The 21,152-nt window shown below is 52.8% G+C and overlaps 10 protein-coding genes and 1 non-coding gene across 11 annotated transcripts; 7 read left to right on the forward strand and 4 right to left on the reverse strand.

The window, feature by feature from the left end:
• Positions 1-239: 239 nt before the first annotated feature.
• BO94DRAFT_529571 (aldehyde dehydrogenase ALDH) lies at positions 240-2,075 on the reverse strand. The gene is made up of 3 exons (XM_025610473.1): positions 1,775-2,075; positions 1,532-1,731; positions 240-1,488 (listed from the first exon to the last, which is right to left on the reverse strand). Exons 1-3 carry the CDS (start codon positions 1,903-1,905, stop codon positions 302-304), a joined length of 1,518 nt encoding a protein of 505 aa, XP_025472932.1. The 5' UTR covers positions 1,906-2,075; the 3' UTR covers positions 240-301.
• Positions 2,076-2,345: 270 nt separating this feature from the next.
• On the forward strand, positions 2,346-3,257 carry BO94DRAFT_453997 (dihydrodipicolinate synthase family protein; the record flags this gene model as incomplete). Its single annotated transcript, XM_025607589.1, has 1 exon — positions 2,346-3,257. The coding sequence occupies one exon, from the start codon at positions 2,346-2,348 to the stop codon at positions 3,255-3,257; it is 912 nt and encodes a 303-aa protein (XP_025472933.1).
• Positions 3,258-3,322: 65 nt separating this feature from the next.
• Positions 3,323-5,591, reverse strand: BO94DRAFT_453495 (Zn(II)2Cys6 transcription factor; the record flags this gene model as incomplete). The annotated part of the gene is made up of 3 exons (XM_025607569.1): positions 3,323-4,336; positions 4,381-5,300; positions 5,348-5,591. 3 exons carry the CDS (start codon positions 5,589-5,591, stop codon positions 3,323-3,325), a joined length of 2,178 nt encoding a protein of 725 aa, XP_025472934.1.
• A 256-nt stretch (positions 5,592-5,847) lies between these two features.
• BO94DRAFT_570539 (uncharacterized protein) lies at positions 5,848-7,269 on the reverse strand (the record flags this gene model as incomplete). The annotated part of the gene is made up of 4 exons (XM_025614819.1): positions 7,037-7,269; positions 6,783-6,988; positions 6,654-6,731; positions 5,848-6,608 (listed from the first exon to the last, which is right to left on the reverse strand). The coding sequence occupies exons 1-4, from the start codon at positions 7,051-7,053 to the stop codon at positions 5,848-5,850; spliced, it is 1,062 nt and encodes a 353-aa protein (XP_025472935.1). The 5' UTR covers positions 7,054-7,269.
• A 207-nt stretch (positions 7,270-7,476) lies between these two features.
• On the forward strand, positions 7,477-8,898 carry BO94DRAFT_453472 (alpha-hydroxy acid oxidase; the record flags this gene model as incomplete). The annotated part of the gene is made up of 8 exons (XM_025607567.1): positions 7,477-7,570; positions 7,623-7,656; positions 7,705-7,807; positions 7,852-8,243; positions 8,290-8,357; positions 8,403-8,656; positions 8,702-8,778; positions 8,823-8,898. The coding sequence occupies 8 exons, from the start codon at positions 7,477-7,479 to the stop codon at positions 8,896-8,898; spliced, it is 1,098 nt and encodes a 365-aa protein (XP_025472936.1).
• A 282-nt stretch (positions 8,899-9,180) lies between these two features.
• On the forward strand, positions 9,181-10,376 carry BO94DRAFT_561740 (isopenicillin N synthase family dioxygenase; the record flags this gene model as incomplete). Its single annotated transcript, XM_025614239.1, has 4 exons — positions 9,181-9,260; positions 9,317-9,502; positions 9,552-9,911; positions 9,964-10,376. Exons 1-4 carry the CDS (start codon positions 9,227-9,229, stop codon positions 10,374-10,376), a joined length of 993 nt encoding a protein of 330 aa, XP_025472937.1. The 5' UTR covers positions 9,181-9,226.
• A 612-nt stretch (positions 10,377-10,988) lies between these two features.
• Positions 10,989-13,278, forward strand: BO94DRAFT_505256 (fatty-acyl coenzyme A oxidase; the record flags this gene model as incomplete). Its single annotated transcript, XM_025609534.1, has 4 exons — positions 10,989-11,421; positions 11,472-11,845; positions 11,890-12,556; positions 12,601-13,278. The coding sequence occupies exons 1-4, from the start codon at positions 11,056-11,058 to the stop codon at positions 13,276-13,278; spliced, it is 2,085 nt and encodes a 694-aa protein (XP_025472938.1). The 5' UTR covers positions 10,989-11,055.
• Positions 13,279-13,502: 224 nt separating this feature from the next.
• BO94DRAFT_480821 (zinc-binding alcohol dehydrogenase family protein) lies at positions 13,503-14,912 on the forward strand (the record flags this gene model as incomplete). Its single annotated transcript, XM_025608839.1, has 3 exons — positions 13,503-13,883; positions 13,957-14,074; positions 14,173-14,912. Coding segments are annotated over exons 1-3 (1,206 nt in total), but the record flags the coding sequence as incomplete, so codon positions are not given.
• Positions 14,913-15,173: 261 nt separating this feature from the next.
• On the reverse strand, positions 15,174-16,496 carry BO94DRAFT_551897 (NADH:flavin oxidoreductase/NADH oxidase; the record flags this gene model as incomplete). The annotated part of the gene is made up of 2 exons (XM_025613559.1): positions 15,174-16,271; positions 16,326-16,496. 2 exons carry the CDS (start codon positions 16,494-16,496, stop codon positions 15,174-15,176), a joined length of 1,269 nt encoding a protein of 422 aa, XP_025472940.1.
• Positions 16,497-18,337: 1,841 nt separating this feature from the next.
• On the forward strand, positions 18,338-18,431 carry BO94DRAFT_t2. The gene has a single exon. It is a non-coding gene; the product is annotated as a tRNA-Val (tRNA).
• Positions 18,432-19,232: 801 nt separating this feature from the next.
• On the forward strand, positions 19,233-19,933 carry BO94DRAFT_591731 (LysM peptidoglycan-binding domain-containing protein; the record flags this gene model as incomplete). Its single annotated transcript, XM_025616128.1, has 1 exon — positions 19,233-19,933. A coding segment is annotated over one exon (621 nt), but the record flags the coding sequence as incomplete, so codon positions are not given.
• Between the last annotated feature and the right edge of the window lie 1,219 nt (positions 19,934-21,152).

The raw sequence follows: 21,152 nt of genomic DNA on the forward strand, positions 1-21,152 counted from the left end.
CCAATATGGCGCAGTATACAGTGGTATGTTTGTGGCAATGACCGATTAGGTAGTTGATTCCGCGGGTGAGATCGATAGATATCAGTAGATAACATCGCAGTTGTGACAATTGATTTGAACGATTATGTGTCTACTGTCATAACTTTGGATTAGATACATCATCAGCTCGGGATGCCTGGGGCTGTTTATGGTTGGGCATCTTCTACCTACGTCAGTAGCTAACGGAGATCTCTTTTGTCCAGGTAGTAGTAGTTTACTCTAAACTGAATACATCATTTAGAATAAAGTCATCTCAGCATAGCTATAGTCTACTCCCCATATTCACATGAACCGCCTTCAACTGCGAATACGCCTCCAAACCAGCTGCCCCCAATTCCCGTCCAATGCCACTCTGCTTAACTCCTCCAAACGGTACTCGAGGATCACAGTCCTGACTACTATTGATCCAGACCATACCGGCCTCGATTTCCGCAGCCACCCGGTGTGCCCGTTCCAGATCCGTCGTAAAGACAGCAGCACCCAGACCATAGGTAGAGTCATTGGCCCGACGAATGGATTCCTCCTCTGAATCAAACGGTAGAATGACCACCACGGGCCCAAACACCTCCTCTTGACAGATGCGCATATCATCTGTCACATCTGTAAACACCGTCGGTTCGATAAAGTATCCCTTGGCGTTCTTCTCATCCGCAGGGGTATATGCCTTTCCGCCGGTCAGCACCGTCGCGCCCTCCTTCTTGGCCGTCTCAATGTACGACAGAACCCGCTCGTACTGTGCCCGGGTCACTTGCGGTCCTTGGTAGGTGCTCTCGTCCCATTGGTCTCCAATCTTAGACGTCGTCTCAACCGCCTTTTTGAAACTCTCCAAGAATGATGGCAAGATACTGCGATGCACGAAGATTCTCGAAGTAGCCGTGCAGATCTGGCCCTGGTTCGACATGATGCCGAAATGCGACCACTTGACGGCCTGCTCGAGATCTGCATCAGGGAACACGATCAGCGGGGACTTTCCTCCCGTTTCGAGTGTGATGTTCTTTAGTGTCCCGGCGGCCATCTTCATGATCTCTCGTGCGGTAGCAGTGGATCCTGTAAAGGCGACCTTGTCAACCAGTGGGTGCTGCACCAGCGCCGCCCCGGCTTCCTTTCCGTAGCCGTTGATGACGTTGACCACTCCGGCAGGAAAGCCAGCCTGCTTGATCAGCGTCGCGAGGACCAAAATACTGAGCGGCGTCTGCTCAGCAGCTTTAATGACGACGGTGTTTCCACAGGCCAGTGCAGGGCCGAGTTTCCATGTAGCCATGGAAAGGGGATAGTTCCACGGGATGATCTGCCCGACGACACCAATGGGTTGGCGGATGGTGTAGGCGAATTTTTGCGGAGTTGTGCTGATGGTCTGTCCAAAGGTCTTGTCGGCCCAACCGCTGTAGTAGCGAATTGTAGAGATAGCCTCGGTGAGGTCTTCGTCGTATGCCACGTGGTAGGGTTTGCCTACATACATTAGCCACGCCCGACACTGAAGGTAGACACGCACCGTTATCCCACGCGTCGATGGAAGCGAACAGCTCTCTGTTCTCCTCCAACAGATCAGCCAATCTGCCCATCAACTGTCCACGCTCGGTGGCAGGAAGAAGCTTCCACGACGGATGCCCCAGAGCAGCCTTTGCGGCTTGCACGGCAGCATCGACATCCTCTGCGGTTGCAGCATGAACGGTCGCAATCGACTTGTCGGTTCTACACCAGTTAGAACAATCATTAAAAGGTATGTGGCACCCACGCTGGATCCAACGACACGATAGTCTGGCCACCAGATGAAGGCCGGAACTCGTTGTTAATGAAAAGACCGGTCGGTTGCTGGTACCGACGGCCATTAGGCGTGGTAATGTCGATGTAGAGGGAGTCGGCCATGATCTCGCAGTCCTTGATGATAAACCGCGTAGCAAGAGCGACGTGAGTGAAGTATTGATATATGCTCCTTGGCTAGAACTTCCTATTCGGGGGTGGTTCGGGCTGGTTGGCAATCGAATTTGTCACGAGGGATACCAGACCGATAAGCGATAACTGACAGATAATGGATTACCCCTCACTTCCGACGATCTGATGCAAATGGGAATAGTCTGGCGCCGGTGCAGCGCTAGGCGCCGGAATTGCCTGCCCCCACCAAAAGGGAAGGAGGTTCCGGATCGTTCCGAGGAATTAGGGCTCGTGCAACTCATCGCAACAACACATTTGTATAGACTCATACAGTAATGAGGCAGGCAATCCCGTCGCATCGACATATATGTAATCCACAGCACCATGGACCAACACTGCTTCAACCATATGTTGTTCATTTAGCATCCCACAAAATGACAGCCACACAACCCCTTCTTCACGGCATCATGGTCGCCCTCATCACTCCATTCACAGATGACAAGACCCAAATCGATGCAGCAAGGCTAAAAGCCCACATCGACCATCTGATCGCCGCCGGTGTGCACGGCCTCGTTCCTGGCGGCAGCACCGGCGAATTCACCACCTTGACTCGCCAAGAACGCAAGCAGCTCACCGAACTCTGCGTCGAATATGCTGCAGGCCGAGTCCCTGTCGTCGCAGGCACAGGAAGTACCTCGACCGAGGAAGCGGTCGATCTGGCGCGCCATGCAGCCCAAGCCGGTGCTGCAGCCGTCATGGTCGTGCCGCCCTTCTACGATCCTCTCAACGTGGAGGAATTGACAGAGCTGATGGCCGAGATTCGTGAAGCCAGTCAGCTGCCGATTGTCTATTACAATATTCCCGCAGCCAGCGGGTTGACTCTCTCGCCGAAGCAGATTGCGGGCCTCGGCAAGGTCGGCGTTCAGTATCTCAAAGACACCTCTGGCAATGCCCCGGCCTACACCGAATTAGTCTTTGGATTGTCGGATCAAATCACTGCCTTCAACGGATGGGATACCCTCACCTTTTACGGACTCGCGGCTGGCTCCCCCGGTGCGATCTGGGGCGCTGCCAACATCATCCCGGAGCTGGCGGTGGAGTTGTGGAATGCTGTCTCCGTGGATGGAGATCTCAAGAAGGGTCGTGAACTGTGGGCCAAGGCGTGGCCGATTTGCAAGTTCCTCGAGTCGCACAACTATGCCGCGGCTGTCAAGACAGGAGTTGAGCTGAGAGGACAGTCCACCGGAGGGCTTCGGAAACCATTTTCTTTGTTGAAGGAGGAGCTCCAGGTTGAGTTAGCTGGTCTGGTTGAGAATGCCGGCGTCACCGTGGTGAAGAGCTCATGATTGATATAGATTGAATAAACGACTCATATAAATGTGGTATCGTATCTCGTAGCTTCGTTAAACAGTCACGCTAGAATTGGCCAGACTTGTTTCTGTTTTACAATATCGAGCCAAGTAGGAAAAGCCTCCCTCCTTGCCATGTGCGCATCTTGCTTCTCCCAGACTTGCTTCATGACATCCCGGATAGTGTGGTAGGACGAGAACCCACACCGTGCCTCCCCCTTGTCCAGCAGAAACAGTATAGATTTACGTCTGTCCGGTGTCGTTGCTTCACATCCAGCAATGAACAGAGGCCACACAGTACCGGGCCCCGTGAGGTTCGCATCCGCCAACGCCAGGTCAAACTCACTCAATGCCGAGATTACCTTGTCTACCTGGCCTTCCAAGATAGCCGGATGAACCTGACGGATGCGTCGGTAAAAGAAGATCACTAGGGCCGAGTTCAATGCCTGGAGCAAGCTTTCATGTGACTTGGACAGTTTACCCATCGAGTCTGCCCTCTCCTTGAGCGAGCAAACCATACTCTCAAGGCGATCACTACGCCGATGCAAGGCTTCCCAAGCCTCCAAGCTGACGGGCTTCACCCGGCTTTCGCGCGCCACCCGAAACGTCTCCATGACATTGGCCAGTCTCGTCGTCTGCGACACCAGGCTGAGCCATGTCTCGGACACTCCGTAAATCTGGGAGTAGAGCGTAGCAGGATACTTTCGCGAGTCTTGTAAATGAATGTCATACAGACCGATCTCAGTATCTTTGGGTTCGTCAATGTTCAAGTCGCTATCGGCCGGCCGCCGATCCAAGCGCAGAAAATCGTCCAGACGGGTGTTGCGGTCTGCTGATGGAGTGGTCTCAACCTTTTGATATCGAAAGCGATGCTTGAGCGCCTCCATGAAGGAATCCGAGGGGGCATAATCGTGTAGAGCGTAGGTGCTTTCTCCCACAATCCGTTGCCAGGTATACAAATGATGCAGTAGGCGTGCCTTTTGGGAAATGCGAGCCTTGGCCAGACCCCGGAGACGCAGTAGCCTTTCTGCATCGATCAGGTAACACCTTGCGTCTTGCTGCTGACCACTTAAAATCTGCCTCGTTCAGTAAGCGTCTCCAATAATGCGGCAGGACCTACGGCAAATTCTGTCAAGGCGCAGATAGCCATTAGCTGGTCTTTGTACTTGGCCTTTTTCGGCTCCTGCGTCTCATTCTTCAAGGACATCTGCATATGATCTTTTGCTACATGGTAAGCGTAATCGGCAACCGGTCTCCAGCGTTCCTTGGAATCCGGCGTCCCCATAGATGGGTCCACAGCGAGGTGGAGGGCTGCACAAGCCAAGAGACAATACAGGTTTGCGAGTCGAGCATGACTAATGTTTTGAGACCCTAGAAACGTCATATCGCTGTATGTGACAACAGCAGAAGGGACATTCAGTACCTTCCAGGTCGACTTTTGGTCCAGAGGGATGGCCATCATCCGAGAAATAACGTGGTCCTGAAAATGCCGCAGTAGGAAATGGGCATCTGCCAGTACATCAGGCGGGTTGGGGTCAATCAAGGGTTGGGTCATCCGAATACTCTCTTGCACAACAGACATGTAGACCTGTGTCTGACCAGTCGCGCTAGGGTCTTCAGTGACGTTCTGCTCCAGAGGTATCTGTGTCGCTGATTCCAGCGGCAACCAATCGCCCAGATCAAATGGAGCGGAAAGGGCGGCAGTGTGCATCTGGGGATCCAAGCTCAGAATATCGGACCACTGTAACAGATCATTCATGTATGCAATCGACTCCTGCGACAGGGACGGACTAACGACGGGACTGCCGTCGTCCAGCGGATCCAAAGCGGCCTCCACATTCAAACTCTCGGTATTAGTCTGGGGCAACGCAAGATTCGAAGTCGTCAGATTCAGCACGGCAAATGGTCCGACCACGATATCCCCCTGGGATGACTTGTCCGACTCCCGCGATCGGGTATCGATCTCTGCCAGAGATGCATCGATGGAGCCAGACACCAGATCCGCACTCAAGGCATCGCTCATGGAAACTCTCAACTTCTCTAGAAGTGGTCAGAACAGCACATAGCCGAGTCAACAGCGCCATCACCTGTGTAGAGATGGCGTCGAGCGCCTTGCTTATCATCAATCCCATCTATGGTCCCGGGTTGGTGCCTCCTGGGCATCCAGCGGATCTCATCGGTGAATCCCTCGCATGTCACCCCGGTGGCCCGACACATTTGACAGGTCGGCCGTCGTTGATCGCATTTGGCATGGCGTCGGCGACATGTTTTGCAGGCTCCCAAACCATGGGACCGACGGGTGCGGTGGGCTGATTGCTTGGAGGCGGTCATGTCGATAGCCAGTCAATAATCAGGTGGCAGTAGATGACACTGGTAGAGCCGAGGGGAAGATGATGATAGATGGTGGATCATCCTCAGGCAGGGAATCCCGCGGAACCTCCTCCCCGATTTGGATGAGAGGGCGTCGGAAGGACCTGCTATCTCGGGCTTAGTTCGCACCCGATAAGCAGATAACAGTCATCGAAACTCAGGCATTAAGCAATATCACGCGTAATATGATCTTGGATGCATTGATTATTGAGGCTATCTATTTCAGCCCCAGTCTTTGGGCTTCGGCAAGAACCGTGGCTGGGATCTCCTCTTCCAGTGTCCTTCCCGCAGGAACCCATCCGAGGTACTGGCGGGCTCGCTGCGCCACCTGCTGAGCATTCGTTCCCCAGAGCACTCCTCCATGGGGAGTCAGTGAATCCGCCTCCTCATGACTGATTTCGATTACTGATGTGGAATCAGAAAGGCCAAGATTCTTCACTTCTTGGGCAACTCGGGCGGAGATGGCTCCGAATGACTGGCCGATTAGCAACACTCTGAATGAATCAAAGTATGAACTTACCAGATTCCCATTTCCGGGAAAATACAACCCATGCTCGTTCCACAAGTCTCTATCCTCACCCTGCAAAGCCTTCTCGACCAGCTTCACAAAGATACTGCTGACATCCGACACATGAACATTACTCCACGTGCTTTCGCCTTTTCCTACTTGAACTCCTTCCCGGCGTTGCATTATCACTCTCGCGAGCTCGGGAATCTGGATGCTGCGCTGGTTGATAGACCCTCTGCCGCGACCGTAGATGATTGGAGGGAAGACAAGTGCAGTTTTGAGTCGGTTCGCAGACAGACTGAGGATAAAGTTGTCCACTATCCGCTTTGCCGAGTACCGTTCAATGAGGGATCGGAGCTCATCTGCTCCCTCAAGATCGTTGTAGACATTTGCCGAGGCTTCACCGAAGGCGTTCTTCTCGATATCCGGGATGGAGAGAACACTCGCACCGGAGATCTGGATCCAGTGCCCTGCTTGTTCTTAGCCACATAAGGAATATATGTTGATGGAATTACCTGGCTTTGATCTTCCCGGCGCAGTCAACCCACGGACGATGGCTTCGGCACTTTTGATGTGGTTTGAGCTGGCGGTATCTGACGCACTCGCCGTTACCAGTGAACTAAATGACAAGAGTTGTTACTCACGAACGACAATATCTGCTTCACGGGCCTGTTCCTCGAGAATCAAGGACGAGTCCAAGTCTCCCAGGATGATGTGCAGATCAGGATAGTCTTTGGAAATTGCCTGCGCCTTCTGCTCGTCCCTCAGCAAGGCCGTATAGTTGCAGTCTGGGAAGGCCGTTTTCAGTGCATAAAGCACATCCCCGCCGATGTATCCTGAAGCTCCAGTTCTTTAACTTGTAAGCAGATACCAAGACAACTTGTCTCGAGATACCTACAAGAATATTTTTGCCATTGTGACTGATTGACCAGTTTGATGCAAGATGCTGGGAATGTAACAGGGATGTAGTTATAATCACTAATAATGAGGAGATGAAAAGAAAAAGACGTGATGAGGAGTAAAAGCGGTGATGGTGGGAGTATTGTAAATGGTAGGTGGTTCCGAGGAGACCAGAATCTGGGGATAATCGATAAGCTGCCCGATGCACGGACGCTCATAGCATATGGCAGCGATGCTTCGATGGGCAATGTATCCATGATATTGCCCTGTTGAGCCATATCTGGACGAGATAACATACTTTTACTTTCCTCTTTGGTTTTGCCTTCCTCTTTGGGGCCGCGATCCTTGCGAGCACCGTATATAAGACTGACCGAGTAATATTGTAGTCGAGCACCGCTGGGGAATATTTACCCTTCACCACTGTATTATATCTCCAACATGGCTCATCGAGGAGAGACCTTTGAGAAAAATGTCTCGTGTATTGCCGATCTGAAAGCTCTCGGGAGCAAGAAGCTCCCCAAGATGGTCCGAGGTAGGTTTGGCATCAATCATGGATCACAGTAACTAACTGTGGTACTCAATAGACTACTACAACGAAGGAGCTATGGACCTCATCACGTACGCAATATCCCGTCCAGACAATCTTTTCACACACTGATGGCATAGATTGCGCGACAACGAAGCTGCCTATGACCGGTACCGAATCCGACCGCGGGTTTTGATCAACGTGGGGAAGCTCGACACCAGTACAACAATACTTGGGACAAAGGTATGCCCTCTCATCTCGCTCCAATATGTTTTTGACACGGGCAGGTCCCTCTGCCTTTCGGGTTCAGCCCAGCAGCCGCCCATAAACTGGCCCACCCCGATGGCGAGCTCGCCACGTCTCGCGCCGCCGCCAAGTTTGGTATTTGCATGGGTCTATCCTCGTACTCCACCTGCTCGCTGGAAGATGTCGCCCTGCAGGGTTGCGGAAACCCATATGCGATTCAAATGTGCGTGCTGAGGGATCGGTCTCTCACATTGCAGCTTCTAGAGCGGGCAGAAAAGGCCGGTTACAAGGCTCTCTTTTTATCGGTGGATGTGCCTGTCCTAGGCAAGCGGTTGAACGAGTACCGGAATGAGTATCAGATGCCAGAAGAGATGCAGTATCCTAATATTCTCAGCTCGGGGAGTGATAATTCGAATCGGACTGATTATGGTGGGTATTGCGTTCAGTTCTTGAAACTTGCTGATGGTCACAGATCCCAGCCTTGATTGGGAGACCGCAATCCCTTGGCTCAGAGAACATACCAAGATGCAGATATGGCTGAAAGGAGGTAGGTATCAATCGACTTGATCCAGCAGTGTACTGACCCTAGCAGTAAGCGCGCCCGAGGATGTTGAACTCGCTATTCAGTACAAGGTCGACGGGGTGATCATCTCCAATCACGGGGGTCGTCAACTGGACGGTGCCCCGGCCACCTTGGATGCCCTCCGGGACTGCGCTCCGGTCGCAAAGGGCCGCATCCCGATAGCCATTGATGGCGGCATCCGCCGAGGCTCCGATATCTTCAAAGCTTTGGCACTGGGGGCCGACTTTTGTTTCTTGGGAAGAATTCCCATCTGGGGGCTTGCGGTAAGTGAAGTCACCAACCGATGCGAAGTACTCTAACCTTGTTAGTATGACGGCCAACAAGGCGTGGAGTTGGCTATTCGGATCCTACGCCAGGAGCTGAAGATCACAATGGCTCTAGCTGGGTAGGTGATATGCCATAGTATAAATGACTTGCTAACGGGCGCAGATGTCGGTCGATTGCAGAGATTCACCGAAGGCATTTGTCTGTCCTCGAGCCCAACGGAGTTCTCGCCAAACTATAGTCTACATATATTAGCTTGCTCATGAACCAATATTTTAAATGTTATTATACCTCTCGCTTCAATAGTCAGTCTGCCTTGGCGGCTTTTCCGGAAATTATTTCCTACAGTGAAGCACTGTTGATCGATCTGTCCAAGTGTCATTCCCCGCTCCTAGCGTCCCATTTGGCAGGGATTGGTGAACTATGCTATGCACGACATGGGCTGAACCACTGGCGCAGGTGGCTGGATCATCTGCTGAATACCCCGCAGTTGCACAACCACAACACTCCATCTTGAACTGAAATAACATTCAACCGCCGAGCTGTTCTGCTCACCGTAGGTGCTCACCATGGCTACCGCACCTCCTATTATTGACTTTGGGCGTACGTCTCCACCAACCTTATCCAGACGAACACCTAGCTTGGTCTAACAAGCACAGCATTCTATGGCGATGATGCCGGCAAAAAGGCAGAGTTAGTCCAGCAAGTCCGTCAGGCATGCGAGCGACATGGATTCTTCCAGATCATCAATCATCGGGTGCCGTCCGATCTGCAGGCCGCTATTCTTCAACAGGCTCAAGAGTTATTTAGACTACCGCTCGAAGTGAAGGACAAATACAGTCGAGGTAATTCCTTACAATGCTTAGATACAGCAGGCGTGCTGACCAGTTGCAGCCGTCGAGCCGGTAAACCTGGGATACGAGCGTCTTCGTGAACAGAGCTTTGGTAATGGGACCGGCGACCTCAAGGAGGGCTTTTACCTCTGTCAAGATCTCCCAATGGGACATCCCTTGATTGGAAGGTTCTCCCTGGGGCTCAACAAGTACCCTGAAGAGATGCAAAACCTGGCCATCTTTCGGAACACCGTGAACAACTACCATATTGCCATGGCTGATCTAGCCCTCAATATCTTCAAAGTACTGGCACAGACACTGGACTTGAACGAGGACTGGTTCGATGGTTTCTGTCACGACTCGGCCAATATCATGCGGTTATTGCGGTACCCACCCCAGCCGGCGGATGGTCTAGAACGCGGTATGATCTCATCAAGTTACAATTCCTGCATTTTACTTACTGGCGATGGCAGGAATTGGTGCTCATACTGACTTTGGAGGACTCACGATTCTACTCCAGGATGACAAGGGAGGACTGCAGGTCTGGGACCGAGAGTCATCCCAGTGGGCCGATGCCGAACCTGTCCCGGGCGCATTGGTGGTGAATTTAGGCAACATGATGATGCGATGGACCAACGACCAATTTCTATCGAACCTCCATCGTGTGATCAACACCAGTGGGCAGGAACGATACAGCGTGCCGTTTTTTATCTCTGGGAATCTGGACTATCTGGTGGAGTGTATCCCGAGCTGCAAGGCGGAGACGGAAGAGGCGAAATACCCGCCGATAAGGGTGGAGGATTGGCTGGAAGCACGATACTCGGAGACGTATGGGGGAGCGGGAGCAGGAGAATTATCGAAAGATGTGGTCAGCGCAAGTAATTGATGGTCCGGGAAGCCAGTCAGGTGGCAGACATGTGGGTATGACTCCAAAGTTGGTTCAACCGGGGAACCCGGGGGACACGGCCTCACATGTGAGAGTGGAGCCGGGGAATTGGGATGATACGAGGCCATTTTCAGGGTCATTTTCTCCTGGCTGCTGAATAGCGACATGTGAACAACCGGATCTAGAGCAGCTCTGTTAGATTATCTGCTCGGTCATCCCATTCACAGAGAATTAGGAGTGAGAGCTGGGTGAAACAGCCAGACTGCCCATTGAAAAGGAAGATCTGTACATCTAATGGTTGCAAATTGTCTTCACAGTGTTTCCACATGAACCAGGTAAAGATCATGACTCCTGTTTATCAGGTACTCATGTCCGTGTGTGACCGACGACAGTTATCAGATGGCGGTCGCAGGGATGAGTCGGCACTGAATTTCCCGGTGATCACGGAACAAATGGCCACGGGCACGGGGAAGCGGTCGGCCGGCAACTCGCTCTCAACAATCTCTCAGGCACCAAGGCCACCACACCATCAGCCTCGGCTGTTACCGCAACAGGAAGGTCCCGCGGCGTCTCGACCGAATAATCCCCCCGTGAGCATCGCTTATAACGCCTCCGCCCCCCAACTTCTTCCTCCCTTCCCAGTTCCCACTTCCCCCATACTCCGCACTTTACCATCATCATGCCATCTCCTCCTCCCGATTGGGTCAAGGCCCTCAAGCCCGCCCAGCCTCACGGCTCGCAACTCCTGCAGCAGGAGCGCGCTCAGTCCAATGTCGCTGTCGACCGGCTGGGCGAATTGCTGCACACCAAGGAGGCATTGGACCGTCAGCAGCGCATCCTTTCCATCCTGCAAGCTGAAGAAGTTTTCGACAAGTCACAGAATCACACCCTGGGTCGGACCGAGCGGATCCAGCGCTCCCTCGCCAAGGGGAAGCGACTGCAGCAGTTGTCGGTGCAACACAACTGGTCGCAAGAGGAGTACCACGCCGCCAATGAATTGCTGGCCGAGCCTACTCCATATGGGCTGCATGCGACGATGTTTTTGGTACGTCTCATACCTATCTCATGCTGCTGGTGTTGGGCTAACAGCTGTAGGTCACCTTGCGGGAACAAGGTACCCCCGAACAACACAAACTCTTCCTCGAGCGCGCACAAAACTATCAGATACTGGGATGTTATGCACAAACGGAATTGGGTCATGGGTCGAACGTGCGTGGACTGGAGACCACTGCCACCTGGAACCCGGAGGACAAGACCTTCACCATCAACTCTCCCACCCTGACGGCCTCCAAGTGGTGGATCGGATCGCTGGGTCGCACGGCCAACCATGCTGTAGTCATGGCTCAACTGTATATCAATGGCAAGAACTATGGCCCGCACCCGTTTGTGGTCCAGATCCGTGATATGGAAACCCATCAGCCATTGGAGAATGTCTACGTTGGCGATATCGGACCCAAGTTTGGTTACAAGTAAGTTCAACCTTGAAGGCACTAGGCGCCTACTGACGGATTAGCACCATGGACAACGGCTTCCTCCTATTCAACAAAGTCAAAATTCCCCACGTGAACATGCTGGCCCGGTTCTCGCGCATTGACAAGGAGACCAACCAGTACATGCGACCAGCCTCGCCGTCTCTCATCTATGGCACTCTGACGTGGGTGCGCTCCAACATTGTGCTCCAATCTGGTGGTGTTTTGGCTCGGGGTGTGACCATTGCCACCCGCTACTGCGCGGTGCGCCAGCAGTTCCAGGACCGGGATTCCACGGGCAACGCGGGCGAAAACCAGGTTATCAACTACAAGATGGTGCAGATCCGGCTTTTGCCCTTGCTCGCGTCGATGTACGCCCTGCACTTTACCGGTCGCGGCATGATGCGTCTTTACCAGGAGAACCAGAACCGCATGAAGGCAGCGGCCCAGGCGGCCCAGGAGAAGCGCGGCGCTGGGCCGGAGGAGCTGCGGGCGGGTGCCGACCTGCTGGCCGATCTTCACGCTACGTCTTGTGGTCTGAAGGCTCTGGCTAGTACGACAGCGGGTGAAGGTCTTGAAGTGTGCCGCCGTGCTTGTGGTGGCCATGGATATAGCAGCTACAGCGGCATTGGACCGTGGTACTCTGACTATCTTCCTACGCTCACCTGGGAGGGTGACAACTACATGTTGACGCAGCAGGTAGCAAGATATGTAAGTATCTTCCTTCTGGTGGTCTTTCTCGGCTAATTGTCTAGCTTCTCAAATCCGCCCGTGCTGTTCTTGCTGGCAAGGGCTCCAACAACGACACCTCCAAGATCCTTCAGGCATACCTCGCGCGCCGCGACATGGGTGCCTCGTTCGATATCCTCGGCAACGACGCCGACATTGTGGCAGCGTTCGCGTGGCGAACCGCTCACCTGACGTTTGAGGCGCTGAAGCACCGGGACGTGGAGAAGCGGTCGTGGAACAGCTTACTGGTCGACTTCTGGCGCCTGTCCACGGCGCACTCGCAGTACCTGGTGGTGAGGAACTTTTACGAGGCGGTGACCTCACCGGAGGTGACGGGAGCATTGGACGCGGAGACATCTGGCGTACTGCACAAGCTGTTCCGTCTGTATGCACTGCACACACTGGAGCGCGAGTCGTCCGAGTTCTTTTCCTCAAGTGCAGTGACGGTACGACAGATCGGGCTGACGCAGAACAATGCGGTGATGAAGCTCCTGGATGAGATCCGGCCGCATGCGGTGCGGTTGGTGGATTCGTGGAAGATCCCAGACTGGCAGCTGGACAGCAGTCTGGGCAAGTATGACGGGGATGTGTATCCGGATTTGTTCCGCCGGGCCAGCCAGGAGAACCCGGTCAACGACCTGGTGTTTGACCCGTACCCATGGAATGCGGCGGTGCTGAAGAATGGACCGAAGAGCAAGCTGTAGGTGATTTTTTAATATGTTGGCGGGGTGTGATATAGATATAGAGTATCCAAGATATCTAAGACACAGGAATGACATAGATACCATGACTATCCGGGATAGAGTATGAAACCGAGCACGGCCCGGAACCGGATGTTCAGCTATACAACTCGGCTCCATTGCCTCATCCGAGACCGAGTTCGTCAGCAGCACGACATCCCCACTCATGACATCAGGAGTCGGCCCACTTGCTTAATAATTCTTCAGAAGATCAGAGAAGTATGCCCAGCCCTGCCCCATGCAGCCCCTATACCAACCCAATAAGTACTTCTACTACTATCCTGACTCTACTACCATCCATCCCACCCAACATGAAAGAAATCATCAACCTCCCCGGCCCGAGCACCAAGCTCATTGACTCCCCCATCCCCACCATCAACGACGACCAAGTCCTGATCAAGGTGGTGGTATCCGGATCCAACCCCAAAGACTGGAAAGTAGCCGAGTTAGCCAATGACCCAGAGAGTGCGTTCTATGAGCGGTATGCGCATGTCCGACAAGGCCTGAACCAGGGAGATGATATTACGGGGGTGGTGGTGAAAGTCGGGAAGAATGTGGTTGAGTTTAAGGTATCCCCTCTCCCTATTCCCATACAGAGTAATGTGAGGGGGTAATGAGGGCTAATGAATGATGTATGTATAGGAAGGTGACCGCGTCGCTGCATTCCACGAGATGCTTACCCCGGGTGGCTCGTACGCCGAGTACGCTGTTGCTTGGGCACATACGACGTTTCATTTACCTGGGGAGGTTTCGTTTGAGGGTATACCCACCCCTCCCTTCCCTCCCCCATACTATAACTTCCCTGCAACCCTACCCTACCATCCCCTCCACAAACCACTAACAAAAACCCATCCACAGAAGGCGCAACAATCCCCCTCGCAGCCCTCACAGCCGTCATCTCCCTGTACCACCACCACGCCTTCCCCACGCCCTGGTCCCCCCCATCCGCCACCACCACATCAACTCCATTCCTAATCTACGGCGCCAGCACCGCCGTCGGCTCCTTCGCCATCAAACTCGCCTCCGCGAGCAACATCCACCCCATCATCGCCATCGCCGGCGCCGGGTCTCCTTACGTGGAGACACTCATCGACCCATCCAAAGGCGACATAATAATCGACCACCGAAAGGGAATCGATTCCGTGGTTAGGGAGGTGAAATCCGCTCTCGCTCTCCCCCCATCCCAAGGAGAACTCATTCTAAACGACACATTGGACACGATAATCTCCCCCACCAGCATCTCCACCATCAAACAAGTCCTCAATCCCCTAGGAGGAAAAGTCAACACCGTTCTCCCGCTCCCTGATCCAAACCCTTATCCCTCTGGAATAGAAGCATCGAATACATGGGTGAGTGCTGCGCATGAGGTCGTGGGTGCGGTGGATTGTCGGGATCTGTGTTTTGTGTTTTGTAGGTGGTTTACGCGTGCTTTGGCGCTTGATGCTCAGGCTCAGGGGAGGAAGAAGATGTTCTCGGGTCATCCGTTTCAGGTCAGGGAGGGGGGTTTGGGTGGGGTGGAGGGCGCGATGAGGGATTTGCAGGCGGGTAAGGCGAGTGCGGTGAAGTTTGTTTTTAGGGTTGGGGATACACCTGGGATTGCTTCTTCTTAGTTTGTAGGTGGTTTTGGGGGTGGGGTATTGAGTTGGAGTTGTAGATTGCTAAGATTGTTTTTTTTTTTGGGCTGAGATGGTGTGTATTTTTATATGTAATTTAGATGTAGTAAGTAGTATGTTTAGTGATGAAAGCAATACATGGTACAAGGGTATCGGTATGGTAGTATCAGCTGATCCACAGCTACAATAATCTCTATCTATACATCCATCTATATCATATCATATCATATCATCTAATGCAAGCAGTTAAGCATCAAAAATCGACGGCTTATAAACGCTCGGATCAATGAACTCGCGTCCACCACGTCTCGTAAATCCCCAACGAATCTGACTCGCCATGGAAATCTCCACATCGAGATGCTGAGCAAAAGTCCAAGTCAACCCGGGATCCTTCTGGAACCCCCTCCCCACCAGCGCCACATCCAGACCCTCCTTCTCCAGGAGATCATTAGCCTGACGACCATTCGTGATCGCACCAACAGCCGACACAAGCAACTTATCACCAACAGCTTTCTTAACCGCCAAAGCATGCGGGGCCTGGAACAGCGGACCCGACTTGACCTTCTGCGCGGCGTGCACGCCACCAGTACTGATATCAATGAGATCAATAGCGCCCTGATCAGCCAGAGCCTGAGCGAACTTGACCGTCTGCTCCACATTCCAGCTCTGCTCGGGGAGGGTCTCCTCAAGCCAATCAGAGGCACTGACGCGGAGAAAAACAGGGACATTAGGGCCGACGACATCACGAGTAATCTGGGCGATTTCCAACGACAGACGGATCCTATTCTCGAAGGAGCCACCGTAGTCATCGACGCGGTTATTCGCAGCAGGAGACAGGAACGACGAGAGGAGGTAACCATGGGCGCCGTGGATTTCAATAAAGTCGACGCCGACGGCGATGGCGCGCTTGACAGCAGCGGCCCAGTCGGCCTTGAACTGCGTGATGTCTGCGGCGGTCATGGCCTTGGGCGTAGGGAAGGTATCGGCGAAGGGAATGTCGCTGGGGCCGAGGACGCGGTCAGGCCAGCCGTCCAGGTCCTTGGTGGCCATGGCGGTGCCGGAGATCCAGGGGGCGACGGTGCTGGCCTTGCGACCTGCGTGGGCGAGCTGCACGCCGATCTTCTGGTTCTGGGAATGCGCGAATTCGACGACTTGGCGCATGGGTGCGATTTGGGAGTCTTGCCAGAGGCCCACGTCTTGGGGAGTGATCCGGCCTTCGGGTTGCACGGCGGTGGCTTCGATGATCATGAGTCCTGGGCCGCGTTGGGCGATGCCGCCCAGGTGGGCGATGTGGTAGGGCGTCATGTGGCCATCTTGGGCGCTGTATTGGCAGAGGGGGGCGAGCTGGAGAGGGTTAGTGGTGGAGATGGGGTTGGGGTTGGGGGTTAGGGGACTTACGCCAAGGCGGTTCTGGAAGGTGACGCCGCGGATGGTGAGAGGGTGGAAGAGTTTGGGGACTGGCTTGCCGCTGGTTTGAGGGTTGGCGGCGGTGCCAGCTGGGGGGTTTTGGGCAGGGGTGAAGTAGGAGATGCCCGGGGCGGGGGTGTTGACGAGGTTGGAGACAGTCATGGTGGTGGTATGATGAGTTAGGTATTGGTTGTATGGGATTGGGATGTACAGGATGGAGCGAGCATGGCTTTTATACCAGCATCGAAGGTAGTGGAAGTTGATTTGAAATCCAGGTGGAGTTGATATGAGCATGAAGCAGTGGCTACAGGGACCTGCATATTTACCCCATCGGGCCAAGTCTCCGACATGGGTGGCTGAAGGTGGCTGCAGATGTGGCCTGACTCGTGGAATCCACTGGAATGTCCATATCCAAGGTTCGCTGGTGTAGGAACCATGTTTTAAGGGCTGTGAATGGTCGAAATGAGGGTATCCCCACCGCTGGCACGGCAGTTGGAGCATCGCCCAGCCGAGATTAATCAGCATCCGGAGGAAAATTGCTCCAAAGTCTCCGAAGAACCCTCCGAGGGTGGGTTGGCTCTGCCCTCTGTAGAGTTAAGACGTGAAGAATTCTGGAATAAGATATGCCGATGGTCTGTGCTGGTCACTGCAGACGCAGGGATTCATCTGGTCAGAAGCTTATTCCCCGGATTTTAAATTTATTGGTTACGCGGGCTGGGGTTAGCTGGAAGCAGTGAGCAGTGAGCAGTAAGCACTATGTCTGTCAGCGACCGTGAATTGGCTGTTGGTATGAGCGCTTGATTATTATCTGGTCCATTTTTTATCGGGTCAATTGACAATTCATCTGGATCTATTATTAGTAGAACTGCGCAAGTAGCGACAGATTTAGCCAAACACTGCAAGAGTTTGTACTGATTGGACAAATTGAGCACGATAAAAATCATTCCTTGGGGAATTATCACAGGATGAACTCCGAGTGAATTTTTCCAACTGTCAAACCTGGTGATAGCTTGAAAGTTGTCAAGTGAGTGGAAACTCTCACCTGTAGGGCAGACTCGAATCTGGCGCGTACCGGGTTCCTGCTTTTGAAATATATTTCACAGTTCTAGACCTTTGCCTTGAAATCAATATTTACAGATGCTTCCGGTCACAAGCTATGGTCCGAGTAGTATAAACTCACCTCCGATAATCTTCGCAATCTTCAGCCCAGGCTCCCTCGTGAACAGCAGTACCAGACTTTGAAGAAACTGTCGCGACATAAGGATTTCAGATTTGCTGACTGCTCGGTGATTATCCGCTGACAATTTCCATGAAAACCAACAATGCAGTCTGTCCAAGAGGCCAAGCATATCTGCTTACCTTCTACTCGCCAAATGACTTCCCGGGAGCTGAATATTCCTATCGGGTGCTAATTGAGTAAATTCTTTCAACATGACCCCGTGGTGTCATACCATGTATTTTTGTAGACAAAGATCAGGGCTCGTGTCTTCCGCCGGTCATTTTGTTATACACGAATAGAAACTAATTCTTCTCTAGAGTCAAAGCCAAGTACAAGAATGATACGGAGACATTTATATAGCCAAGGCAACAAGACAAGTTTGTTCATATGAACAAAATCGTTGGTTTTCTGCATATGGCCACCATCGGTCCGATGCCACGCTATCCGCAGCGGCCCGCGATAGTCCATCCCCGTCTGTGGCTTACCACCACACGCAGACTCGACACCCCATTTCCACATCCATCTTTAAACAATCACCTCATCCACCATCATCCACCACCTCGCTAGCCCTCTTCTCCCACCCAGAAAGTCAGGGATCCTAATCCACCCGCCTCGCAAAACCCCCGGAAAGCGGTTAAACTCCGAGCAGGAATCCGGGGCTTGAGATCGGCATCCCGTCGGCTCAGCAGCTGGATGCTGCCAAGCCGGCGCTAGAAAATAACCGGGAAAATTCATTGGCGAGTGGGGTATCACGCACAACTAGTTTAGCAATTAATATCGCATTGGCCGGGTGGTGTAGTTGGTTATCACATTTCGTTTACATTTTCCAAATAAGTGTAGTCCCGAAAAGGTCCAGGGATCGAGCCCCTGTCTGGTCATAGATTTTTATTTTTAATAGATTGAGATAGAGAGAGGGTTGATTGAGGCGTATAGGGACGAAATGAGCGTCATGCTGGAGTTGTTGTATAGGGTTGGGATAGAAACCGAGCTAGACCGTATCGGGACGTCACGGGTTATGCCATTGACGTACACATCTGATATGTTCGGTGATTGCCGTATGAATCTTTTTATCTCTGCAGGTTCAAAAGTGGCGCTCCTTACAGCAGAGGTGTAGCAACCTGGCAGTCATTGTCTGTATGTTGTGCTTCTATGATTGCGCGGTTAACCTACCCAGTGTTGATCGAAGGAGCAGAATTCAAGTGGAAATAAGAAAAGGAGACAGAGCAAAAGCTCATCTAGATGCGACTCAAAGCAGACAGAATGACTACCTAGAAAGGCTTCGGAGATAGATATACCACTCCGGATTAGCAATAAATTTCAATCACGTCAATTCCGCCTGATCAAGATGCACCGCACTGGCCATGTAGACAAAGACGAGGGATCTTCCTTGCGGGCGTCCCTGGAGCATATCTCCGAGCCACTATATCCCCATGCCGAATCCCTCATAGGCTCGATGACGCGTATAATGGAGATACTCCATATTGCACATCCTCAACATGAGCGACTCCTAATGGACCAGGTTGCGACATACCTCTATTGAGCCATGCTGAAAAATCCTGTACAACAGGATCATGGAAGGGATGTGATCCAGCTTGTTCAATCAAGTATAAAAGGCACCCAACCCGCTCTCCCACATTCATTATCCCCATCAACCTCAAGAAAGTCATTCACTCAGCATCTCTCCTCTCATTCATTTCTCATTATCTCAATCTCAAGACCATGTATTCCCACATCATCTCCTTTCTCTCTCTCGCTACCCTCATCACCACCACATCAACATCCCCAACCTGCACCCCACCACCCTCCACACCACCATCGGCCTCCACACCGTCACCCCCAATGACACCATCGCCAGCATCTCCAATCTCCACTCCCGCGGCATCTGCGACATCGCACGTCTTAACCGCATGGCCGACGCCACGCTCCCCCTCCTAACCGGCGAAAAGCTTCTCATCCCACCCGAAACCTGCACCCCGGACAACTCCACCTGCTTGATTCTCCCCAACCCTAGCGGCACCTACGCCGACTGCGTGTCTGGCGGCCCGCACGCCTACTACACCCTCGAGGGCGACACGATCCGATACATTGCCCTGAAGTTGAACATCACCGTGGCTGCCCTCTCCGCCACTGCGCAGGGGGTGTCACCGACCCAGATGCCCCTGTGCAAGTGGGTAATTTTCTCAAAGTCGCGCAGTGTAGTCCCAGTCGGTGCACGGTTGAGCCGTTGTTGTTTACGTACGGCACGTATAAGGATTTGGCGGAGAAGGTGGGAACGACCGTGGGACAGATTATGGGGTTGAATCCGACGTATAATCATACGGATGCGGCGAGGGGGGAGGGGGCGGTGGTTACGTTGCCGGGGAGGTGTGAGGTGTTGGGTGGGGGTGATGGGAGGGTTATTTCTTAGATATGTATAGTGTGGTGGTTCATAGAATTGGTATAGTACTGACGGCGATGTTGATTAGGATAATATTTCTTAGTATTTGGTTTGCCTTGTGATTGGATGATGCTCAAGTATTGAGAACTACAGCATTTAGAGACAGAGAAAAGAACAGCTCGTCCTGGATTATATCAAACGCAGCGTAAACGGATATAGTATTTTAAGCCCCTGCTTCTTATTTACAATACGTGATGCTCAGCTGGTCAGTCGTGCCCTAAAATAGCTGCCGATGACACCAACGGCTGACTGATACTTCACCAACTAGTCCTTATCGGGGAACCTAGAACGTGTCCATTTACATTAACTCCCTCCAAATTGTTTCCTGGTTTTCCCCGCAGGTTGATCGCACTTCAACATGTACCCACCTGCGCCACCACGCCCAAAGAAAACATCTATTATCCGAACCAGGACGGGTTGCTACACCTGCCGTCGCCGCCGTCACAAGGTATCTTCCTCGCCAACATCATTGCATTTCCTTTCATTCTAAGAAGAGGACAGTGCGATGAGGTTAGACCAGTATGTCTTCGCTGTGTGAGGCAAAAGATCCCATGCGAAGGCTACGCGCCGCGATATTCATTCCGTAATACCTCCACAACCCAGGGGACATCGGCATCAGCCAAGTCGATAAAGGTGCCGCGCACCGGCGTTGCCGATGGGCAATCTTCAAGCCCAGCCCAATTGAGGAGCGAGGATTGCAGTCAGATTGATAATCCCTTGACTACCAACGTGGCAGTAAGCCCGACAGTGGAACATACGAGTTCCAGCACCTCGCCGTGCTCTTCCGGGTCGAACGCGGACCCAAACGAAAACATCTACCTCGCGCATCATGTCCGATGCTTGAAGACGCGACTACCTGCATCGATCGTACCCAGCATTGAACGATTCATAACCCAACCCCTGGTCCACAATGCTCTACTGGCCCTGGCAGCATCCGACCTGGCTCATTCGCACGATCGAGTCTGGGAGGAAGAGGGCAGGATGTTCCTCAAGAAACCGTCCTACGGAAATGACCATCTTGCAAACGGGGTCAGATTCTACAACGCGGCCATCAAGATGTTGCATGCCGAAGATGTGTCCCAGCCTGAGGAACGTCTCGCAGCAGTAACTCTCTGCTGTCTATTCGAACGCAGATCCGGTTCCCCCCGCGGACAGTATACCC

This window comes from Aspergillus sclerotioniger, assembly GCF_003184525.1.
Source record: "Aspergillus sclerotioniger CBS 115572 chromosome Unknown BO94scaffold_1, whole genome shotgun sequence".
NCBI lineage: Eukaryota > Fungi > Ascomycota > Eurotiomycetes > Eurotiales > Aspergillaceae > Aspergillus > Aspergillus sclerotioniger.

What these genes read in the sequence shown, in the direction of transcription:
- BO94DRAFT_529571 (XM_025610473.1), bottom strand. Translation starts at nt 1,905, where the DNA reads ATGGCCGACTCCCTCTACATCGACATTACCACGCCTAATGGCCGTCGG. An exon ending in ATCGTGTCGTTGGATCCAGC is followed by an intron (nt 1,732 to 1,774) that starts GTGGGTGCCACA and finishes TAACTGGTGTAG; the next exon opens with AACCGACAAGTCGATTGCGA. An exon ending in CATCGACGCGTGGGATAACG is followed by an intron (nt 1,489 to 1,531) that starts GTGCGTGTCTAC and finishes TAATGTATGTAG; the next exon opens with GCAAACCCTACCACGTGGCA.